We start from the raw sequence: 18,240 nt of genomic DNA, 5'->3' as shown, positions 1-18,240 counted from the left end.
AGCCTGAAAAATGCATTATAAAATTAATAAATACTTTCCAATGAAGCACTGATATTCCATTCTGGACCAGAGCCCATCTTTATGTAGAGAGTGGATATGAAAGCCAAAACAAACATGTACACTGGAGTAAGCCTGAAAAATGCATTATAAAATTCCCTGATTCAACAGGATTGAATACGTTCAGAAAATACAAGCTAATTTTCATTGGAATAAATGGCAGAGGCAATGGTAAATGTTCTAAGAAACTCTCTTGAGATAAAAATCGCATGCCAGATGGAAAAGGACTGTTGACTTTTTGGCTAACTAAACAAATGTCAACAGGGTGTTGAGTCACACATCAATCACTGAGTATTCCCTGACAATCATGGCTTAGTTTATGAATTTCAATTCTGGTGGGTAGGTATGTAGCAATTCACCTACTCAGGCTTAAACCTCAAGAAGATTTCACAAGTACGAATCTCCTGTCATAAAAAGGAAGATTCTTGATGATTGCATACATTTTTTTATCTGAATGACAGAGACTACCTGTGTCTGCGTTAAGTTGTCATTTTTGGCCAATGCATCTGAGAATTCCATTTGCTGACTGCCATTTTCTTGTGACAGCAGAAATTTCTTTGTTAAAGCCTCACCCTTCATGTTGGCTATTATTTATTACAGCATGGAACATAACGTAAGTGCACTGCAAGGGATACTGATAACTTTCCTTCCTTTTCTTCCAAAATCAAGCATAAATAATTCACTTTTCCAACACTTCTGTGGCTCAATACATATAAGAACCACTACAACATACTAAATCCATAGTATTCCCAAGAGAATTTCTGAGTTTATAGGATATGGCATTTCTAAACTAAATCATACCAAAAGAGCCTGAGTGATGGATTTGGAGGGATAAAGCAAATTAAAACATCCCTAAGAGAGGCTGTATAAAGGTATGGAACACCTAAGTCCCAGAATCCATAATTCACTGTCTACAAGCATTAATAAAATGGAACAAATGGAAGCACTTACCTGATATAACGGTGAAGATAAATCCAGAATATGTTCCAAGCACTTTTGATTCTACCAGACTCCAGGATAAAATGATAGCTCAGAAGGTACCCAGTGATGATGAAAAATGTATCCACAAGTAAATTTCCACTGAGAACCACAGAAACATCCAAGTCGTCATATTTCTACCAGGAAAAGTTTAAGGGTACTATTTTAATATTAACAACAACAGATATGAAAACAATGAAATAGAATTGGTGATTGTTTTTCGAGTTAATTCGGGTCATTTGGACCCAAAGACAGGAGCTGGAACATGCCTGAAACTGTCATCCACCAAAAAATGAGTCGACACTGAATTACTCCAGAAACAATCACCAATTTAATCACCGCGGAAGCCTCCGTAATAATGAAATTGAATTTTTGGAGTGTAAGATTAGCATGCTTTCTTTGGTAAACATATCCTAGCTGACAAGAACTTCGCTAACTTCATGAAAGAGTGACAACAGTTAGCGGAAAGACTTCTTGATGTCTGTCTCATTTACAACACTCCAAGGATGTGCAGTTTTCCGCAGCGTTGTCTAGATGATGTCTCCATGCTTCTCCATGCTTGTTGCAAAGAAAATCCACGCGGTGAAACCCAGAAGCATGGAGACATCACTCCTAGGATGTAGCCTGTGGGGATGGTGATGAATGGGCATAATCTATCCAAACCTCTTCCAAAACATTTTTTGGTAGCAGCCCTCTTCCATTTCCATCCCACATTGATTTTACGAAGCAATTTTGCTTAGTAATCACAAATTCCCTTTTTACTCTAGCATGCAAAATAATTAAAACAAAATATGTAAACATTCAGCAGAGGGAAAATTATTTCCTTCAATCTCTTCTGAATCATCTCAATCATGAATTTTGAGTGACTGCATTGACGGAATGGTATTAACTTTTAATAGTGGAAGAATTCTCTTTTCCATTCCAAATTGGAGTATACTAGGGGTACTCCTGAAGACTTATTTCCCCAGTCACCTCAGGAGGAGGTTGGATGGGAAGGAAGGGACAGGCAGGAGGCACCGCTGTGAAGGGAGTCTGACGATGCCTCAAAATGTCGGACAACATTTTAGAAGGTCAAGGAGTTTACTGGAAAATCATTTAGCCCTTTGACACTCTAGGTGCCAATATATCGGCTTTCAGTTTTCACTTTAAAACCCTGATAATGCCAATACATCAGCATCATATTTACTCCTATACAAAAATAGTCGTTTATAATACATATTGTGAGTTAGTTTCACTCTTGTGCTGGAGATTATATAAATGTTTATCACTCCTGATGGATGAACTGGTATTTCTGCAAAAGTATTAAGTGTTCTTTTTTAAACAAAAGAATTTGTTTGTATGTAACTCTAAATACAAGAATGCCTGACGCATTCTTGAATTGGGCTTGGGCTTTCTGGGAGTGAAAACAGAAATTTCTGTGAGAGCATAAGGCTTAACATAAAGCCTTTTCAAGATTTTATTTCTCTTAGTGAAAATTTGATTATTTTTGGTAGGTACCTACTCACTGCAAGATAAATATTAGCATTGAAATAATCACAAAAAATATATATAAGCAGAGAAAGAAGAGGGAAAGCTCCCCATTCCCACCCTTGTATTAAATTCAAATATAACTGAAATATTACCTCAGTGAGAAATCTTGGGTTGTCCGAAGCCTGCAGAATAGATAGAAGTACTCTATGCCCAAAGATAATGAGAGTCATAGATAAAAACTTAACTCCAGGCACAGGCCCAAGGGCTGCAGCAGGTTGGTAGCAATCAGTCAGTTTACTAAGGTTTCTCCAGATCGAGAAACATAGCAAAACTTCAGTAAAATATCCTGAAAACCACACAGAAAAGTAAAATTCATTGAATTGTATAGGAACTGTGAAGTATGAAAGATAATGCTGAATTCATACCTTTAGGTACCACATCCACTTTCCCTGAAAAGGTGTCAACTGCAGAGCCCAAGCATATTAGGATTAGAACAGCAATCATGATGCATCTACATAGGAAAAGAAACACTGAAATTGGTGAATCACATTAGAATGCCAAATAAATAAAGTTAATTTAGCATGAAAAACATAGACATGAATTACAAGATAATTCAACAGCAACAGCTCCAGTGATGGCTCCAATGATGATGGAAAAATAATTGTTTCACTAAAGGAAAAATGATCAGTAATCACAGCAAAACCCTTCGCTCAAACTGCTTCTTTTATTTACTTCAACCTCAATAATAAGAGAATATCTGGCCAAAAAGAAACACGCCGATCACTGAATGAAGTCCACAGCTGTCAAATATCCCAATACATATTAAGAGCAAATGTGTAGTACAACCTCAAGGAAAGCACTCACATAACTGCAGTTTGTCCATATGTGAAGCCAGAGTTATCCTCAATTGTTGAGCACATGGAATCATCCACAGCCACGTCAACATCTTCAACAGGGATTCCTAAAGTCTTGAGTTGATGCAATTTTGGGAGAATGTACTTAAGATGTGACTGCAGGTCTTCACCGGAACAAGTTGATGGTACACAGATGGCCCAGCGCAAGAAGTTCATCGATGGCTCTGATACGGTATCAATGGAGTGCTGATGGAAAAAACGATTAAAATATGTAAGAGTCAAATACATAACATAAGGGATTGAAGGAACGGCATTCTGGCACCTCTCAGGGAAAATTGGGTCGGATCAAAACATTTCATTGTTCTTTTATATACTTGGTAAAACATAATTCATCATTATACGACATTGATCGTAACATTTAAGCAAGTTTAAAAAAATAGGAAATTTTAGGGGGAGGCCTATTGAAAATCGTGTGGATTGAATGCGTTGGTGTGTGTTCTGGTACTTCATATTTTAGAAATTAAGCACTGATATCAACCTTGGTTGATGAAGCGACCCTTCGTGAGCGAGAAGGGCTCTCATGAAAGAAACAACACGTAAGTTCTGAGACCAAAACACAACTGATTTGTTTCTCAGTTTGCACGAGGGGCTAAAGCTTTTCCCCCTCCTCGAGGTCCTCTACGACCCCACCCCCAAAATCTCCTTCTGCGTCACCCCAGGTTAAGGGTTCTGTTGCCCTGGGCTATAGTAAGGCTCGGATCACTTGCTCACTCGCTGACTACTCGCTCCTTGTGTTGCATCCATACTCAGGCACGGAACTAGGGTGGGGCAGAGGGCTCTAGGTGGCAGATTTCAGGGGGTGGAAAATATTAGTAAAGTTTATTAAAAAGTTATTTAATTTTTGTAGTTAAATTATTTAGCAATTATTATTGCTTTATCAATTAGCAAGCAATAATATTAATGAAAACTCTTAATATCAAACATACGGTGCGCAATTTCCACTACGACAAAAATAGCTTTTTGCTTTTATTGTGGTAGTGGAATTCTTATTAGCTTAATTAATAGCTTATAGTATTACATTTCAGTGGTGGCGGTAGGGGAAGGGAAGGAGTGAGAGGCATCGAAGGAGGGGGTGAAAATCTGAGACCGATGGAGGTATAACCATGCTGTAACTTTATTTGCGCTCATTAGAAATAATTTAAAGGTACGCAGGGGTGATAACTCTGAAGAGAATGCATGTTTCAAAGATTTTCATACGCGTTCTTCTCTTTCAAAATGATTTTTTACTATAATTTCAGATAATCCGATCAGGGTTTGGTTCCAACTAGTTGCAATAGTGCTATAAAACTAGTATGGATTGGGCAACCAAAGCAAGGGGTTAAAACCCTCATGGAGTAAAGATTAGTGGATGGAATACTGAGAAGACTCACGTCCACTCACACGTTGGGCCGTCGCGTTGGAGTGCTTTCTTCCAGGCTCCGTGGCAAGGTTTTTCCTCTCTTTAGATTCATATTTTGATTCACCGTTTATGTCTCACAAATATGTGGCTTCGAAGCCGAGTAGGTCTGTTCTGTGCTCAATAGTTGGAGTGAAGATCTGGGAGGATTCAAGTCCAAAATAAGCATACGACTTTCATTCGGTAAAATATGCATTCATAAATAAACACAACCGATAAAAATGTCTCAAGAGAAATTTAATTCTTGATGGGTGTTATATTATTGAAAACAAAAGTGTGTACCATTCAGTGTGATGGGGACTACTGAGGAAATGAGACCAGAGAGGGAGGGGTATTCCCCCGTGTAAGTTAGGCCTCTGATATAGTACGTATGATGCTTTAATAGTGATGCTCTGATGCTTTAATATATTCCCTTATTCAAAATGAAGGCAAACGGCGCAATGTTTATGTAAGGGAAAAGAATGATAAGTAAATGGCTTCCTTCACTCACATCGTTATCAGCGAATATTTCTCTGTCCCAGCACTGATTAATTTTCAGGTAAGTGGCTCTGAATCTTTTTCTTTGTGTTCTGCTTTCCAGGGGCGCAGCTAGGAATTACAGCTAGGGGGGTTTCAGGCGCAACTGATTCTGGGGTGTCTGGGGGTGTGCTATACCCGCCAGGGTAAGCGGGAAGTGTGGGGGCCCTCCGCTAGAAAAAATTAAGATAAATGGTTCAAAATGTTGAGTTTTATGGCCTTCTGAGGGATATTTTGATAATCCTCACACTATTCTATGAGCAATATTAATCCAATTAAGTAAAACAGATTTAACTTTAAAATTTCGCTAAGCTCTCGGGGGGGGTTTTATCCCCCAAAACCCTCCCCTCGCTGCGCCACTGCTGCTTTCTGAGTGAGGGATTCCTGTGTTACGCTGCAAAAATTGGCGTAGATAAGCTGCCATTCAATAGGGGAAGAATTCTCTTTCGCCGCAGGGAGAAATGTCGAAAGGAACGCAGCCTCACCCTTCTCAAGGGTTCATTCAGGGAGGTTGACCTTGGAATGGACGAGAGAGTGCATCTCCAAAGCAACTGCGCCGTTAACACTGCGCTGCATGAATATGAGGCGGACCATGGGCAACCTCCGCTGAGAGGGGTTTCAAAGAGGTAAGAGGATTATCCTTCAAAGCATTACAAGTCAGTGGCTTAACTATGGGGGGATGAGAGGATAGATACCCCTCCCCCCAAAGCCTCCGAGAAATTTAAAAAGATTAAAACTATTGCCTAGTTTCGACATGTAATAACTGCATTTACATAAAGCTAAATATTTAGCGACAAAATGATGTAAAATATATTTCTAGGCATGTTATTTTTCGAACATTTTGCCTGGGGGCGGTAGTCGCCACCCCAGGACATCCCATCCCCCCAAAGCATATTCCTAGTTATGCCACTGTTCCAACTGACAGTGACAGCGCTATGATTAGTTGCCTTCTGTAACATCGTGCCCTGTCCAACTTCATTTTTATTTATTTTATTTAATAATTCTTTTATTTAATTTCGCTCGTTATTTGGGTTTTGATTGTATTAATTCATATGTTAACCAGCCGGGCACCCAACGTTGCTCGGGAAGGAAACTTGGAACGTGGAATTCAGAATTGGAGTTTTGGATTTTCCTTTGAGCGTGCCAAGAGGCAGTGGCGCAGCGATGGGGGGTTTTGGGGGATAAAACCCCCCCCAGAGCTCAGAGAAATTTTAAAAGGGTAGTTTCCTTCATCAAAGAAAACGAAAGGCATTGATTGCGATTCGTTACCCACCATTAGTGTATTCATATTATACAAATTATTTCGTTTTAGAAATACCGGTTTAGACGAATGGCAATGGTCCGTATTTATCCTCATTTGAAAAGGGCCGGATTGGCGCCCATGAGATGCCACTCCACGTGACGTCACAGGGACCTAGTTTCTATACGAGTAGATAGGAGTTATACATCGTCTGAGGTTACCAATGCATGCATGAGGCGCAGAGCTCAGGAAAACATGTCTTAATAATCACTTATTAAAACTGGCTAAGCTCGGAAAGTTTTCTTCGTTTGATAAGGTATTAATAATCCTTATTTAAGCCTAGCGCTATCAGTCAGCAGGGTACTCAGCTACCCGCTAGCAGCCTGCATCGTATCAGCGCTCAGCTTCGCCTCAAGGTCACTTCACAGAGCGGCAGCGGGAACCAGAAATACGTCGCACGGAGAGATTTCCCGGCATTCATACTTACTCGTCGCGTTTTCGCGCGCTTGAAAATTTTCGATTTTCATTTAATTGCGAAAAATAGATATCGTCATTTAAAAATCTAAAAGCGTGAAATGCGTACTCCATGAGTAATAATCTTTCGATTTAGGCAAAAAAAATAATAGGAAAACGCCCTATTTTAGAATGAGCTGTTGTTATCTCTCATGAGGATATTCTTTATTTGACGGTATGGAGCACAAACAAATTTTTAAGAAAATATACTACATTAACAACATTTTCGCGATGCTTCAATTCCAGTGGATTATGGACACCCAATTAGGAGGGGACCGCTCATTAAATCAAGTGGGCGACTCTCAGTTATAGAACATATTTTTTCCGTCTGGAACCACTTATGGAATTTAGCACTTCTACCACATCAAGCCGCGACGGCCATTCACACGGGCTCGCGCTACAGGAGTTCAATGGAGAAGCCGAGGTCAACGGGTTTCAGTGCTCGGCGCTGTGAAATTCCCGTTGTCCCGGGAGGGGGGCTTACTCCAAAAACCGGTGCGACTACTAGGTCCTACCCGCGATACCTTCCGCGTTGTGAGGACCCTTGCACATGCATTCCATGTTCATGCATTCGCGCAATTCCACGCCATTTTAGAAATTAATGCAGCTCTCGCCTGCGCAATTCCGTGTACCGTGTAAAACGGCCTTAAAGGCCGTTTTACTCGGTACACGGAATTGCGCAATCTGACGTACGTGCGAAGGCGCAATCAAAATTGCGTCGTGTAAAGCAGTGAATTGCTAGAACACATGCGAGAATGCGTGGATGCGAGACGGCAAAATAGCCCCTGTTCTAATTTCGTTCATACATTCGCGCAATTCCACTCCATTTTATAAATTAATGCATCTCTAACCTGCGCAATTCCGTGCCCCATGTAAAAACGGCCTTAACAGACGGTAATAAAATGAGAAAACGACGCAAAGGATGCGTCGGACGCAACCGGAAGTAGCACAACGGGGTTTGGGAACATGAGATGCACCTACGTACAAACTTTGATCGCAATCCGATAAGTTGTAAGGAAACGCATAGCGGGCAGACAGACAGAAATCCTCTCTTACATACATAGATGTATGTTTCGCTCGGTTGATTTCTTAGATTGTTTTTTTTAAAGAACGTTGCTGAGCTAAGTTATTAAAAGAAGTAGAGTGTTAAAAATAAAGTTTAGAGAGAGACGTGTAATAATGAGGGGCATGCCGCATTGAGATTTCAAGGAAGTTTATACATGGTCCATTCAATAAGCATCGGGACAGGGGCCGTATTCTGTAACTCCAAACCGATCGGTGCGGCACCGATTCGTCGGGTGCGACGTCACACCGACTCCCGGTAAGAAGTCGTGCGATTCTGTACGAACCCGGTCGGTGCGGCACCGACGAGAGGACGGGAGACCGTCGGTAGCCGTACCGACAGCAAAAAGGTGTCGGTACGGCCACCGACTAGTGGGTTTCATGAATCGTGGGTGCGCATTGTACGTTTTATTTTGTTTTTATCTCACCACCGAGTAAATAATGAGGTTTTCTGCAATGTTATCTTTTTCTGCCCCTTCGAATACGCCTCTATAATTCACTGTGTCATCATCTATATTAATTACCTTGACAGAAATATAAGATAATGGTTAATAAAAATGAGGTTTGCTAACATATAATGACTTTCTCTCATTTATGTTACCACTTTCACTCGCTTGTAATAGGCTTTATTTCTCTCTATCATCATTTATTTGCTCCTTTGAGATAAAAAAGATATTTTTGATTAAATATGAGTTTTGCCGCAATGTTATCACTATATATCACTCTGAATAGGCGACTGTTATTTCACTCAATCATCAATTTGGCGTTTCTCTCGGCATAGAAATAAGATCTTTTTATTTAAGTATGAAGTTTGCCACCACGGTATCAGTTTCTTTCATTTGTAACGGGCAACTATATTTCATTTCATCGTCAACCATTGATTTCCTTGACGATAAAAGAAGATATTTGTTAATAAGTATGAGGTTTACCGCAATATTATCATTTTCTCTCACTTGGAATGCGCAACTTATACATATGTATTTCACCCAATCACAATTTATTTACTTCCTCGTCATTACACTTCTTTTAATTACACCCAGCTCCATATTTTTATAACAATTTCCTAACTTGTTCCTCTAATATGACATTTACATTTGAATCCTACGTTCACGTTCCATGGTATGCTATTTTCGTCTGCTACGGGTAACCTTCCGTTGATAACATTTATACGGAACTTACTTAATGACAACTATATTACCAAATCATGAATAAATAGCATTATACGGAACCAATATTTAAAAAAAGAAACAACGATCTCAAGGATAGTTTCAATAATTCATTCCAGCAACAACAATCTCCATCACATACAAACTTTATTGTGATGTTATAATATTCTTTCCTTCGATTCTGTAGGTACAGCATTACTACCACACATTATATAAGCATTGTTAACAACTTATCCAATATCGTTTATCTTAATCTAGCAATAAGTCGTAATTTCCGCAAATAAAAAGATTGAGAATGACGACAACAAACTGTGCCAATGAGTCTTCTCTTGTTTTTACCCTTCTTTCATTGGTGGAGACACGTGAAACTTCGGATATATTCGGATTTTCCCTGTTTGGGAAGGAGAGGGAACCGTACCGACTGGTTTGAAACCGACGACCTTACAGAATCGCTGAAAGTGTCGTCGTCGGTGCGGAATCCGTTGTCGGTACGGTTTGATGTCCAGTCGGTGGGCTTGAAAGGGAAACCGACCGGTGCGGCACCGACGAAATACAGAATACGGCCCCAGGTTCCAAAAATCAACATTTATTGCTGTTATCATAATATTTACTTAATAATCTTCATAATTCATTCCTCCTGGGGCCGTATTCTGTAACTCCAAACCGATCGGTGCGGCACCGATTCGTCGGGTGCGACGTCACACCGACTCCCGGTAAGAAGTCGTGCGATTCTGTACGAACCCGGTCGGTGCGGCACCGACGAGAGGACGGGAGATCGTCGGTAGCCGTATCGACAGCAAAGAGGTGTCGGTATGGCCACCGACTAGTGGGTTTCATGAATTCCCCGGTGCGCATTGTACGTTTTATTTTGTTTTTACCTCATCACCGAGTAAATAATGAGGTTTTCTCCAATGTTATCTTTTTCTGCCCCTTCGAATACGCCTCTATAATTCACTGTGTCATCATCTATATTAATTACCTTGACAGAAATATAAGATAATGGTTAATAAAAATGAGGTTTGCTAACATATAATGACTTTCTCTCATTTATGTTACCACACTTTCACTATCTTGTAATAGGCTTTATTTCTCTCTATCATCATTTATTTGCTCCTTTGACATAAAAAAGATATTTTTGATTAAATATGAGTTTTGCCGCAATGTTATCACTTTATATCACTCTGAATAGGCGACTGTTATTTCACTCAATCATCAATTTGGCTTTTCTCTCGGCATAGAAATAAGATCTTTTTATTTAAGTATGAAGTTTGCCACAACGGTATCAGTTTCTTTCATTTGTAACGGGCAACTATATTTCATTTCATCGTCAGCCATTGATTCCCTTGACGATAAAAGAAGATATTTGTTAATAAGTATGAGGTTTACCGCAATATTATCATTTTCTCTCACTTGGAATGCGCAACTTATACATATGTATTTCACCCAATCACAATTTATTTACTTCCTCGTCATTACACTTCTTTTAATTGCACCCAGCTCCATATTTTTATAACAATTTCCTAACTTGTTCCTCTAATATTACATTTGCATTTGAATCCTACGTTCACATTCCATGGTATGCTATTTTCGTCTGCTACGGTGCCAATGGCATAACCTTCCGTTGATAACATTTATACGGAACTTACTTAATGACAACTATATTACCAAATCATGAATAAATAGCATTATACGGAACCAAGATTTAAAAAAAGAAACTACGATCTCAAGGATAGTTTCAATAATTCATTCCAGCAACAACAATCTCCATCACATACAAACTTTATTGTGATGTTGTAATGTTGTTTCCTTCGATTCTGTAGTTACAGCATTACTACCACACATTATATAAGCATTGTCAATAACTTATCCAATATCGTTTATCTTAATCTAGCAATAAGTCGTAATTTCCGCGAATAAAAAGATTGAGAATGACGACAACAAACTGTGCCAATGAGTCTTCACTTGTTTTTACCCTTCTTTCATTGGTGGAGACACGTGAAACTTCGGATATATTCGGATTTTCCCTGTTTGGGAAGGAAGGGGAACCGTACCGACTGGTTTGAAACCGACGACCTTACAGAATCGCTGAAAGTGTCGTCGTCGGTGCGGAATCCGTTGTCGGTACGGAATGATGTCCAGTCGGTGGGCTTGAAAGGGAAACCGACCGGTGCGGCACCGACGAAATACAGAATACGGCCCCTGCATCGATACATTTACTTCGGCGCGTCTGCCACTCGTCAAAAGCTCGCTGGAAGTCGGTTTCCGGAATACTGTTCAGAGCCTCTGTCGTCGCCGTTTGAACCGCCTCGATGGAGTCGAACCGATAGATAACAAGAACAAGTCAGGTGGAGCCATTTCGGGGCTTTAGGAGGGGGTGAGGCAACGCCACCATGCCGAGTTTCGCTAGCAGCTGCCGCATAACAATTACACTGTGGCTCGGCGCATTGTCATGTTGAAGTTTCCAATTCTTGGCAATGGTTGATTACACGCGCGTTACGCGATGTCGTACCAGCTTCGCGCACATTTCCTCATCGCTAGATCCTCTGTTACAATGGTATGGACGATTACGACTGAAAGGCCGGTCTCCTCACTGATAAGGTTAAACGCCTGTCAGAGTCGAAAACGTTTTTCACTTTGTCCACCTGAGCAGTAGCGTAACTAGGGATAGGCTCTGGGGGGGAGGGGGGGGGGAATGGGATGGAGACCCCCCACCCCAGGCAACGGGGCCCGGGAAAATTTTTGAAAAATGACATGCCTGAAAATACATTTTACATCATTTTGGCACATAGGACTTAACTTTAAGCGGATGCAGTTATTGCATGACAAAACCAGATAATATTTTTAAATAATTTTAAACATTTTGTGCCACTCAAAAACGCTAGTGCGGCTTAAGGCATCATCCTCATAAGCCTGTTTAATGAGTTCAAGGGTCTCCGACGCGGATTTCCCGAGGTTAACGCAAAAATTCACAGCGTAGCGATGCTCGACGGAGGGCTCTATGCTGGGAAGCGACGGAACCACAAACAATCACACGTCACAACAACCAACCTGCTGTCTCAACACCAGTGGCGTAGCCAGGGGGGGTCCGGACCCTCCCCCGAAATATAAAAGCACAATTATTTTCCTTAACACTATGAGTGCCGGCCGCTAGTTTTAAAGTCCTGCTGCAAAATCCAGCTATTTTTACTAAGTTCGCAATTTTTTTTAAAACATTAGCATCAAAAATATATTTATATCGATGTGTTTTTCAATAAGAATGGACATTCCTCTTCTTTGTGAATTAGTTGAATAACATTATTGCTAACTTTTAAATATATATTTTAATAATGAAAACCTACTGTTTTTGAAAAATAAAAAAGTTTTAACAAATGATGTACCACCATAAAATGCATAATATTTTTTTATTACGCTCAATTTGAACTATTTAAACCATGGAAATCATACAAAAGCATTGTTCCAAGCAAATCATTCAAAATCCTGGATGATAAAAAGGGTCACTGCACCCTTAACGAGCGGTTCTTTCCTCCAAAGAATTTTCACACAAAGTAGGCTTAGAAAGGGGTACCGGTAGCTCCAGAGGACTTTTCGTCCTCAAGACATTAAAAGAACTCTTTTTCCATCGAGCAGTTGATTTTTGAAATAACAGAACCACTAAGCAGTAACCTGGAAAAGTACCATGGGCGAAATATTACAGCTTTACGCAAACAAAGTCAATAAAATAGATAGACGTAATATTACGTCCATGACAATCCTCACAAGGATTAGCAGGACGTAATTACCCAGATAGCAATGCAAGCTGGAATCAAGCTTGATTCAAGCTTGACTGATCAAGGCTGCAAGCTTGCAGCAACCTGGAAAAAACAAGCCTGTTAGCTTGATTCAAGCTTGAATCAAGCTAACTAGTCTCCACCAGTCAAGGTTGTTGCAAGCTTGAAAAAACAAGCCTGAATCAAGGGTATGACACCTTCCCACATAGCAATGCAAGCTGGTAATAAAAGGTGGTAGGTATAACACTGTGTGCTCTTGCTAGCCACAGGTGAGTGAGTTAGTGTTATATATGAGTGGTGAGTTGTAAGTGAGTTTTGTGAGTGACTGAGCTTTCTGACCAGAAAATATTTCAACCTTGACACGACAAGGGAAAATCAAGTTTGGCAGCTTGACATACGCTGGACTCAGGCTTGAAACATTCAACCTTGACATGGCAAGGAAAAATCAAGCTTGACATAAGCTAACATGCTATGTGGGTATACGCCCATGGCACGCAAAGTGTTAATAAAAGAAAACAAATTATTGAAAAATCATGAATTTACAAAGTATTTTTTTAACAAATGAAGTTTTTTCGATTGTGGAAAGTGTTAAAATTAGTTTAAAACCTATTACTTAGTACCCTATTTTTCAAAACTTTTTCCCCCCTGGTTTTGGACCCCCCCCTGAACGAAATTCCTGGCTACGCCACTGCTCAACACATGCCCGGAGGCGACTGAACTAAAGTGTGCCGGAGTGGTGATGGACCCCTCTACCGAGCCGGCAATCGGACCCCCCACCCACCGCATTGTTGAGGTTACCGCGAATCAGTCCCGATACTTATTGAACGGAGCCTGTATTATTTGAAGGATCCCGACGTCACACTTCTGAAGATATCGAATGATTACATGCAATCAAAGGGAACAATTTGAGCTAAAATGATGGGAATGCGACCTTCTCTGCTCACCCTGGAATAACTGCGAAGTAACATAGCGCTACTAATGCAAAAAGTATCTAGTAAGCATGAATCATACGATCATTTTTTCCGTCCCTCAGAGTGATAGATCCAGCGATGGGCTTTCAGGGATTGAAGGAGTGATCGCTGGACCCATCATTTTCTGAATCACACGGTCATTCCCACCGTCCTTTTTTCATCACTCCTTCCTTCACTTTCCGTATTTCCAAGGGGACCGCATAGAGGAGGCCCAATTCCATCCCATTGAAGGCATATTTCTGTTTCCACTTCGGTCGCATTTTAATACCCCGCCCTTTTCAATGCAGGTCCACTGAGGGATAGGCGCGTTTCTAATTTTAAAATGTAGAAAAAAAAGGCAAGGTCTTATGCACAAATTTAATTGGAATGTCCATGTACAAAATGAGGTCAGAGGACCTCTTTAAACACAACATTGGAAGTAATTACACTATCCTCTGTTAATACTTGTTTAGCGTTTTCCTTAATATTTACAAAAATATTTTGAAAAGATCTTACCCTAGAGAATGCTACATAAAGTTGGCCATAAGAGAATACAGGGTCAGGCAGGAATAAGCCAGCTCTTTGCAAGGTCCGACCCTGAGCCTTGTTAATAGTCATCGCATAGGAAACCTTAATGGGAAATTGTCTGCGAGTCAAAATAAAAGGCATGGTGGGATCCGACGGCGTTAACTGTATTCTTGGGATGAGGACAATCTTGCCAGAATCGAATATTTTTTAAATCTATTTTATTTTATTTTTAAAAACCAATTTTGGGAAACAATAGCAATATTTAGGAAGTAAGATATACCGTCGCATGTTCTCTGATAAATTCTGTGCATTTTGGTACCTCATTTGTAGAGTTTGGTTGCGTATAAGTTGAGAAAAAGGTATCTATACAGTAAAAATAATATAGAGGATTGATTTGGTGGCAAAGTGACGTGGAGAATTGTGGGCCTCCGGACGATGTGGAATCTATTTTTGGCCCTTCGATTAAAAAAAAGGTTAAAGGCCTCTGATATAGATGAGATTAAGTCATGTCTCACCTTCACTTGGATCCAAATGTCACTTGTAGGGGGAGGCAACTTAGACGGCGGAATCTCAAATTTTGCCAGGCAATACTTTCCAATGAAACTCCTATCAGGAGATTCATTGTTTGGGATACTGGCCTTCAATGACAGGCACTCCCCATAATTTCCCATATTGTGGTTGACTCCAGCAAATAAACCAGTTGGAAACTTTGCAGAGCCGTCAAGCACTGAAAATAGAACACATTTAGAAAATTATGGCGAAAAGAAACACAAATTAGAATTTTTAATAAAATATCTTTTTATCTAAATCGAATTCTACCATGCAGTCATTTCTATAGCAAACAACAAATTTAAAAAAAATCTGCTGAAGTTCGTCAGCGCCATTTCCCTGAAAAAAAAGTGAACTAGCAATGCCCCTGTGTAATTATAAAAAAATCTTTCTTTAATATTACAACTAAATATTGCTTCCATCTGAGGCTTCATGATCCTCACAAATGCACAAGATATTGGTATGCAACATAAATTTCATGACACTATTGAAACCTGCAAGTGCACCTGCAATTAAGGCCACCCACTATGCACGCAGTGACAAAACTAAAATATTATGCCCGGGAAAATACTTCGAGAATGTTTAATTAATGCTATAATTTTGTAATCATCGCAAATCATTCATGGGGAGTGAAATTTGAATAATAGAAAGAATGTACATGCCAACAACCGATTTCATGGCTAGCAACCACAAATTATCACATTTTGGCAAAGTATCCACAGATTTCCTTTTAATGGCGCACTAAAAAATACCAGGGAGTCCCGAGAACCTAAATATTTTTACAATTTCCTCCATATGCCATTAAAATAACTTGATTATACTATATTGCAAGGTAATAGGGGCATAAAATATCTTTAAAATTTTCCTTCATATGTCACCATAGACCAAAATCCTCTTACAAATCGCTTGATACAAGAACACCATCAGTCAACATCAACATTTATTACATTAAAGGTCTTCATAAAGGAAAGGCTCATAGTTTCCACGACACATTTAAGCAAATTATCCCTACTTGTAAATATAAACTATATAAATAAAAATATCTAGTAAAATTAACGTTGACTTACTTTTTAAAGCCCATAGTGTAGAATTTCTAAGCGAACTGAGGAACAATAAGCTGTCATTGCGGCATAGTTGATTTGTGACCACTTCTGAAGTCGGAGCGAAAATTGATGGGAAGAAAGGCAGTGATGTCATAGTCTGCAAATAATCTCCGTGAACATCCAGCGAAATGTTACCGATCCCCGCTCCTTTGTCATGGTTGTAAGATAAAGCTTTTACGGTGACCAAAAGAGCTGCCAAGAAGAACAGTGAGGACAAATCGGGTCTCATGGCTGGTCACTTCTCAGACTAGGCTACGTACACTAAAGAAACAAAAAAGTAGAAGAACAATTTAAAATAAATTAATGGTAAGGAAGGTATGCAACCACCAGTTTTTTTAAGTAATGAGAAAGAGAAACTAGGCTCCATTACAGGTAAATCGTACAAAAAGTAATCAATAGGGTAGTTTCCTTCATCAAAGAAAACGAAATGCATTGATTACGATTCCTTATCCACCATTAGTATATTCATAATATACAAATTATTTGGTTTTAGAAATCCCAGTTTAGACGAATGGCAATGGTCAATTTTAACCTCATTTGAAAAAGGCCAGATTGGCGCCCATGCGATGCCACTCCACGTGACGTCACAGGGACCTAGTTTCTATACGAGTAGATAGGAGTTTTACATCGTCTGAGATTACCAATGCATACATGAGGCACAGAGCTCAGGGAAACATGTCTTAATAATTACCCATTAAAACTGCCTAAGGTCGGAAAGTTTTCTTCGTTTGATAAGGTATTAATAATCCTTATTTAAGCCAAGCGCTACCTGCTAGCAGGGTACTCAGCTACCTGCTAGCAGCCTGCGTCGTATCAGCGCTCAAGCCTTGCCTCAAGGTCACCTCACTTGCGGCAGCGGGAACCAGAAATACGTCAAACGGACTTTTCCCAGCATTCCTACTTCGCCGTCGCGTTTTCGCGCGCTTGAAATTTTTCACTTTTCGTTAAGTCGCGAAAATTAGATATCTTCTTTCGAAAATCTAAAAGCGTTACATGCGTACTCCAGTAGTAATAATCTTTCGATTTAGGCAATAAAAAAATAATAGGAAATCACCCTATTGCGAGTGCAAATTATTGATTAAAAACCTAACCAGTAAAGTTACAGTTAAAATTACAATTACTCCTTGTAAGATTGTCCGCTCTGGAGACCAACTAGCAAATGTCGAATATTGCTGTTAAAGTGTGGAGTAATGGAAACTAACACTTACAATATTCCACGAATACAAAATTTATTCCCACCATAGGCCCCCTTCTCTTACTCTCCTCTCTATTCCTTTCACTTTCTTCTTCAGGTTTTACGATCATCTCCCCCTCCTCTTTCCCCGTCTTTTCCCCCACTACAGTTAAAAACTGCACAAATTGAATGCGATACACGTCATTTTGAATCTTGAAGATGACGTAGTAACATCGAAATCTAGGTCGGGAATCAAAGGCGGACCTAGGGGGGGGGGGGGGGGCACGGGGGCACGTGCTCTCCCCAGACCCTTAAAAAATATGCAAGATTTTTAATACGGTCCCATTATCATTGCGTCCGTTTTGTATGACGAGGTATCCTTGTGCCCCCCCAGAGCAAAATCCTGGATACGGCCTTGCTTGTGGCCCCCCCAGAAAGAAATCCTGGATCCTCCCTGTCGGGAATGAATTTCATAATCATGGAAAATCGCAAGTTTTTATTTCAATATGGAAAAATTCCAATCCATCGCGCTTGAATCTCCAGATTTTATCGGAATAACTGAGTGATAGAAATTGCTAATTACAATTTCATTTGCGATATTTACAGTTATAACTGCTGTGACAACACAAGCAGTGTCATATTTTGTACCCATCGGAAGTAGGCTAAAACATAAGCCTGTTAGTACGTGGGCGCATATTGACGTAGTGGTTAGAGGTTTGGGTTGCCGATTCAAAGGTTCCACGTTCATATCCCAGGTGAAACCTTCAAACAGCCCAAAACAAAATCCTCTGATCCAGAAGTGACCCGGAAGAAGGCAGTGAGCCCCCTACCCTTAATGTTTCTATGTATTTCCTGTG

General features: G+C 40.0%; 1 protein-coding gene across 1 annotated transcript; it reads right to left on the bottom strand.

Annotated features, from left to right (window-relative positions):
- Positions 1-23: 23 nt before the first annotated feature.
- Positions 24-16,464, bottom strand: LOC124161321 (nose resistant to fluoxetine protein 6-like). Its single transcript, XM_046537633.1, has 7 exons — positions 16,174-16,464; positions 15,073-15,284; positions 3,370-3,605; positions 2,931-3,016; positions 2,658-2,851; positions 1,009-1,172; positions 24-132 (listed from the first exon to the last, which is right to left on the bottom strand). The coding sequence occupies exons 1-7, from the start codon at positions 16,436-16,438 to the stop codon at positions 24-26; spliced, it is 1,266 nt and encodes a 421-aa protein (XP_046393589.1). The 5' UTR covers positions 16,439-16,464.
- Between the last annotated feature and the right edge of the window lie 1,776 nt (positions 16,465-18,240).

The sequence above is a fragment of the Ischnura elegans genome, chromosome 6 (genome assembly GCF_921293095.1).
Source record: "Ischnura elegans chromosome 6, ioIscEleg1.1, whole genome shotgun sequence".
In the NCBI taxonomy this organism is placed as follows: Eukaryota; Metazoa; Arthropoda; class Insecta; order Odonata; family Coenagrionidae; genus Ischnura; species Ischnura elegans.
This window is presented reverse-complemented; position numbering and strand designations above follow the sequence as displayed.

What these genes read in the sequence shown, in the direction of transcription:
- LOC124161321 (XM_046537633.1), bottom strand. Translation starts at nt 16,438, where the DNA reads ATGAGACCCGATTTGTCCTCACTGTTCTTCTTGGCAGCTCTTTTGGTC. An exon ending in AGTGGATGTGGTACCTAAAG is followed by an intron (nt 2,852 to 2,930) that starts GTATGAATTCAG and finishes TGTGGTTTTCAG; the next exon opens with GATATTTTACTGAAGTTTTG. An exon ending in ACCCAAGATTTCTCACTGAG is followed by an intron (nt 1,173 to 2,657) that starts GTAATATTTCAG and finishes TTTTCCTGGTAG; the next exon opens with AAATATGACGACTTGGATGT.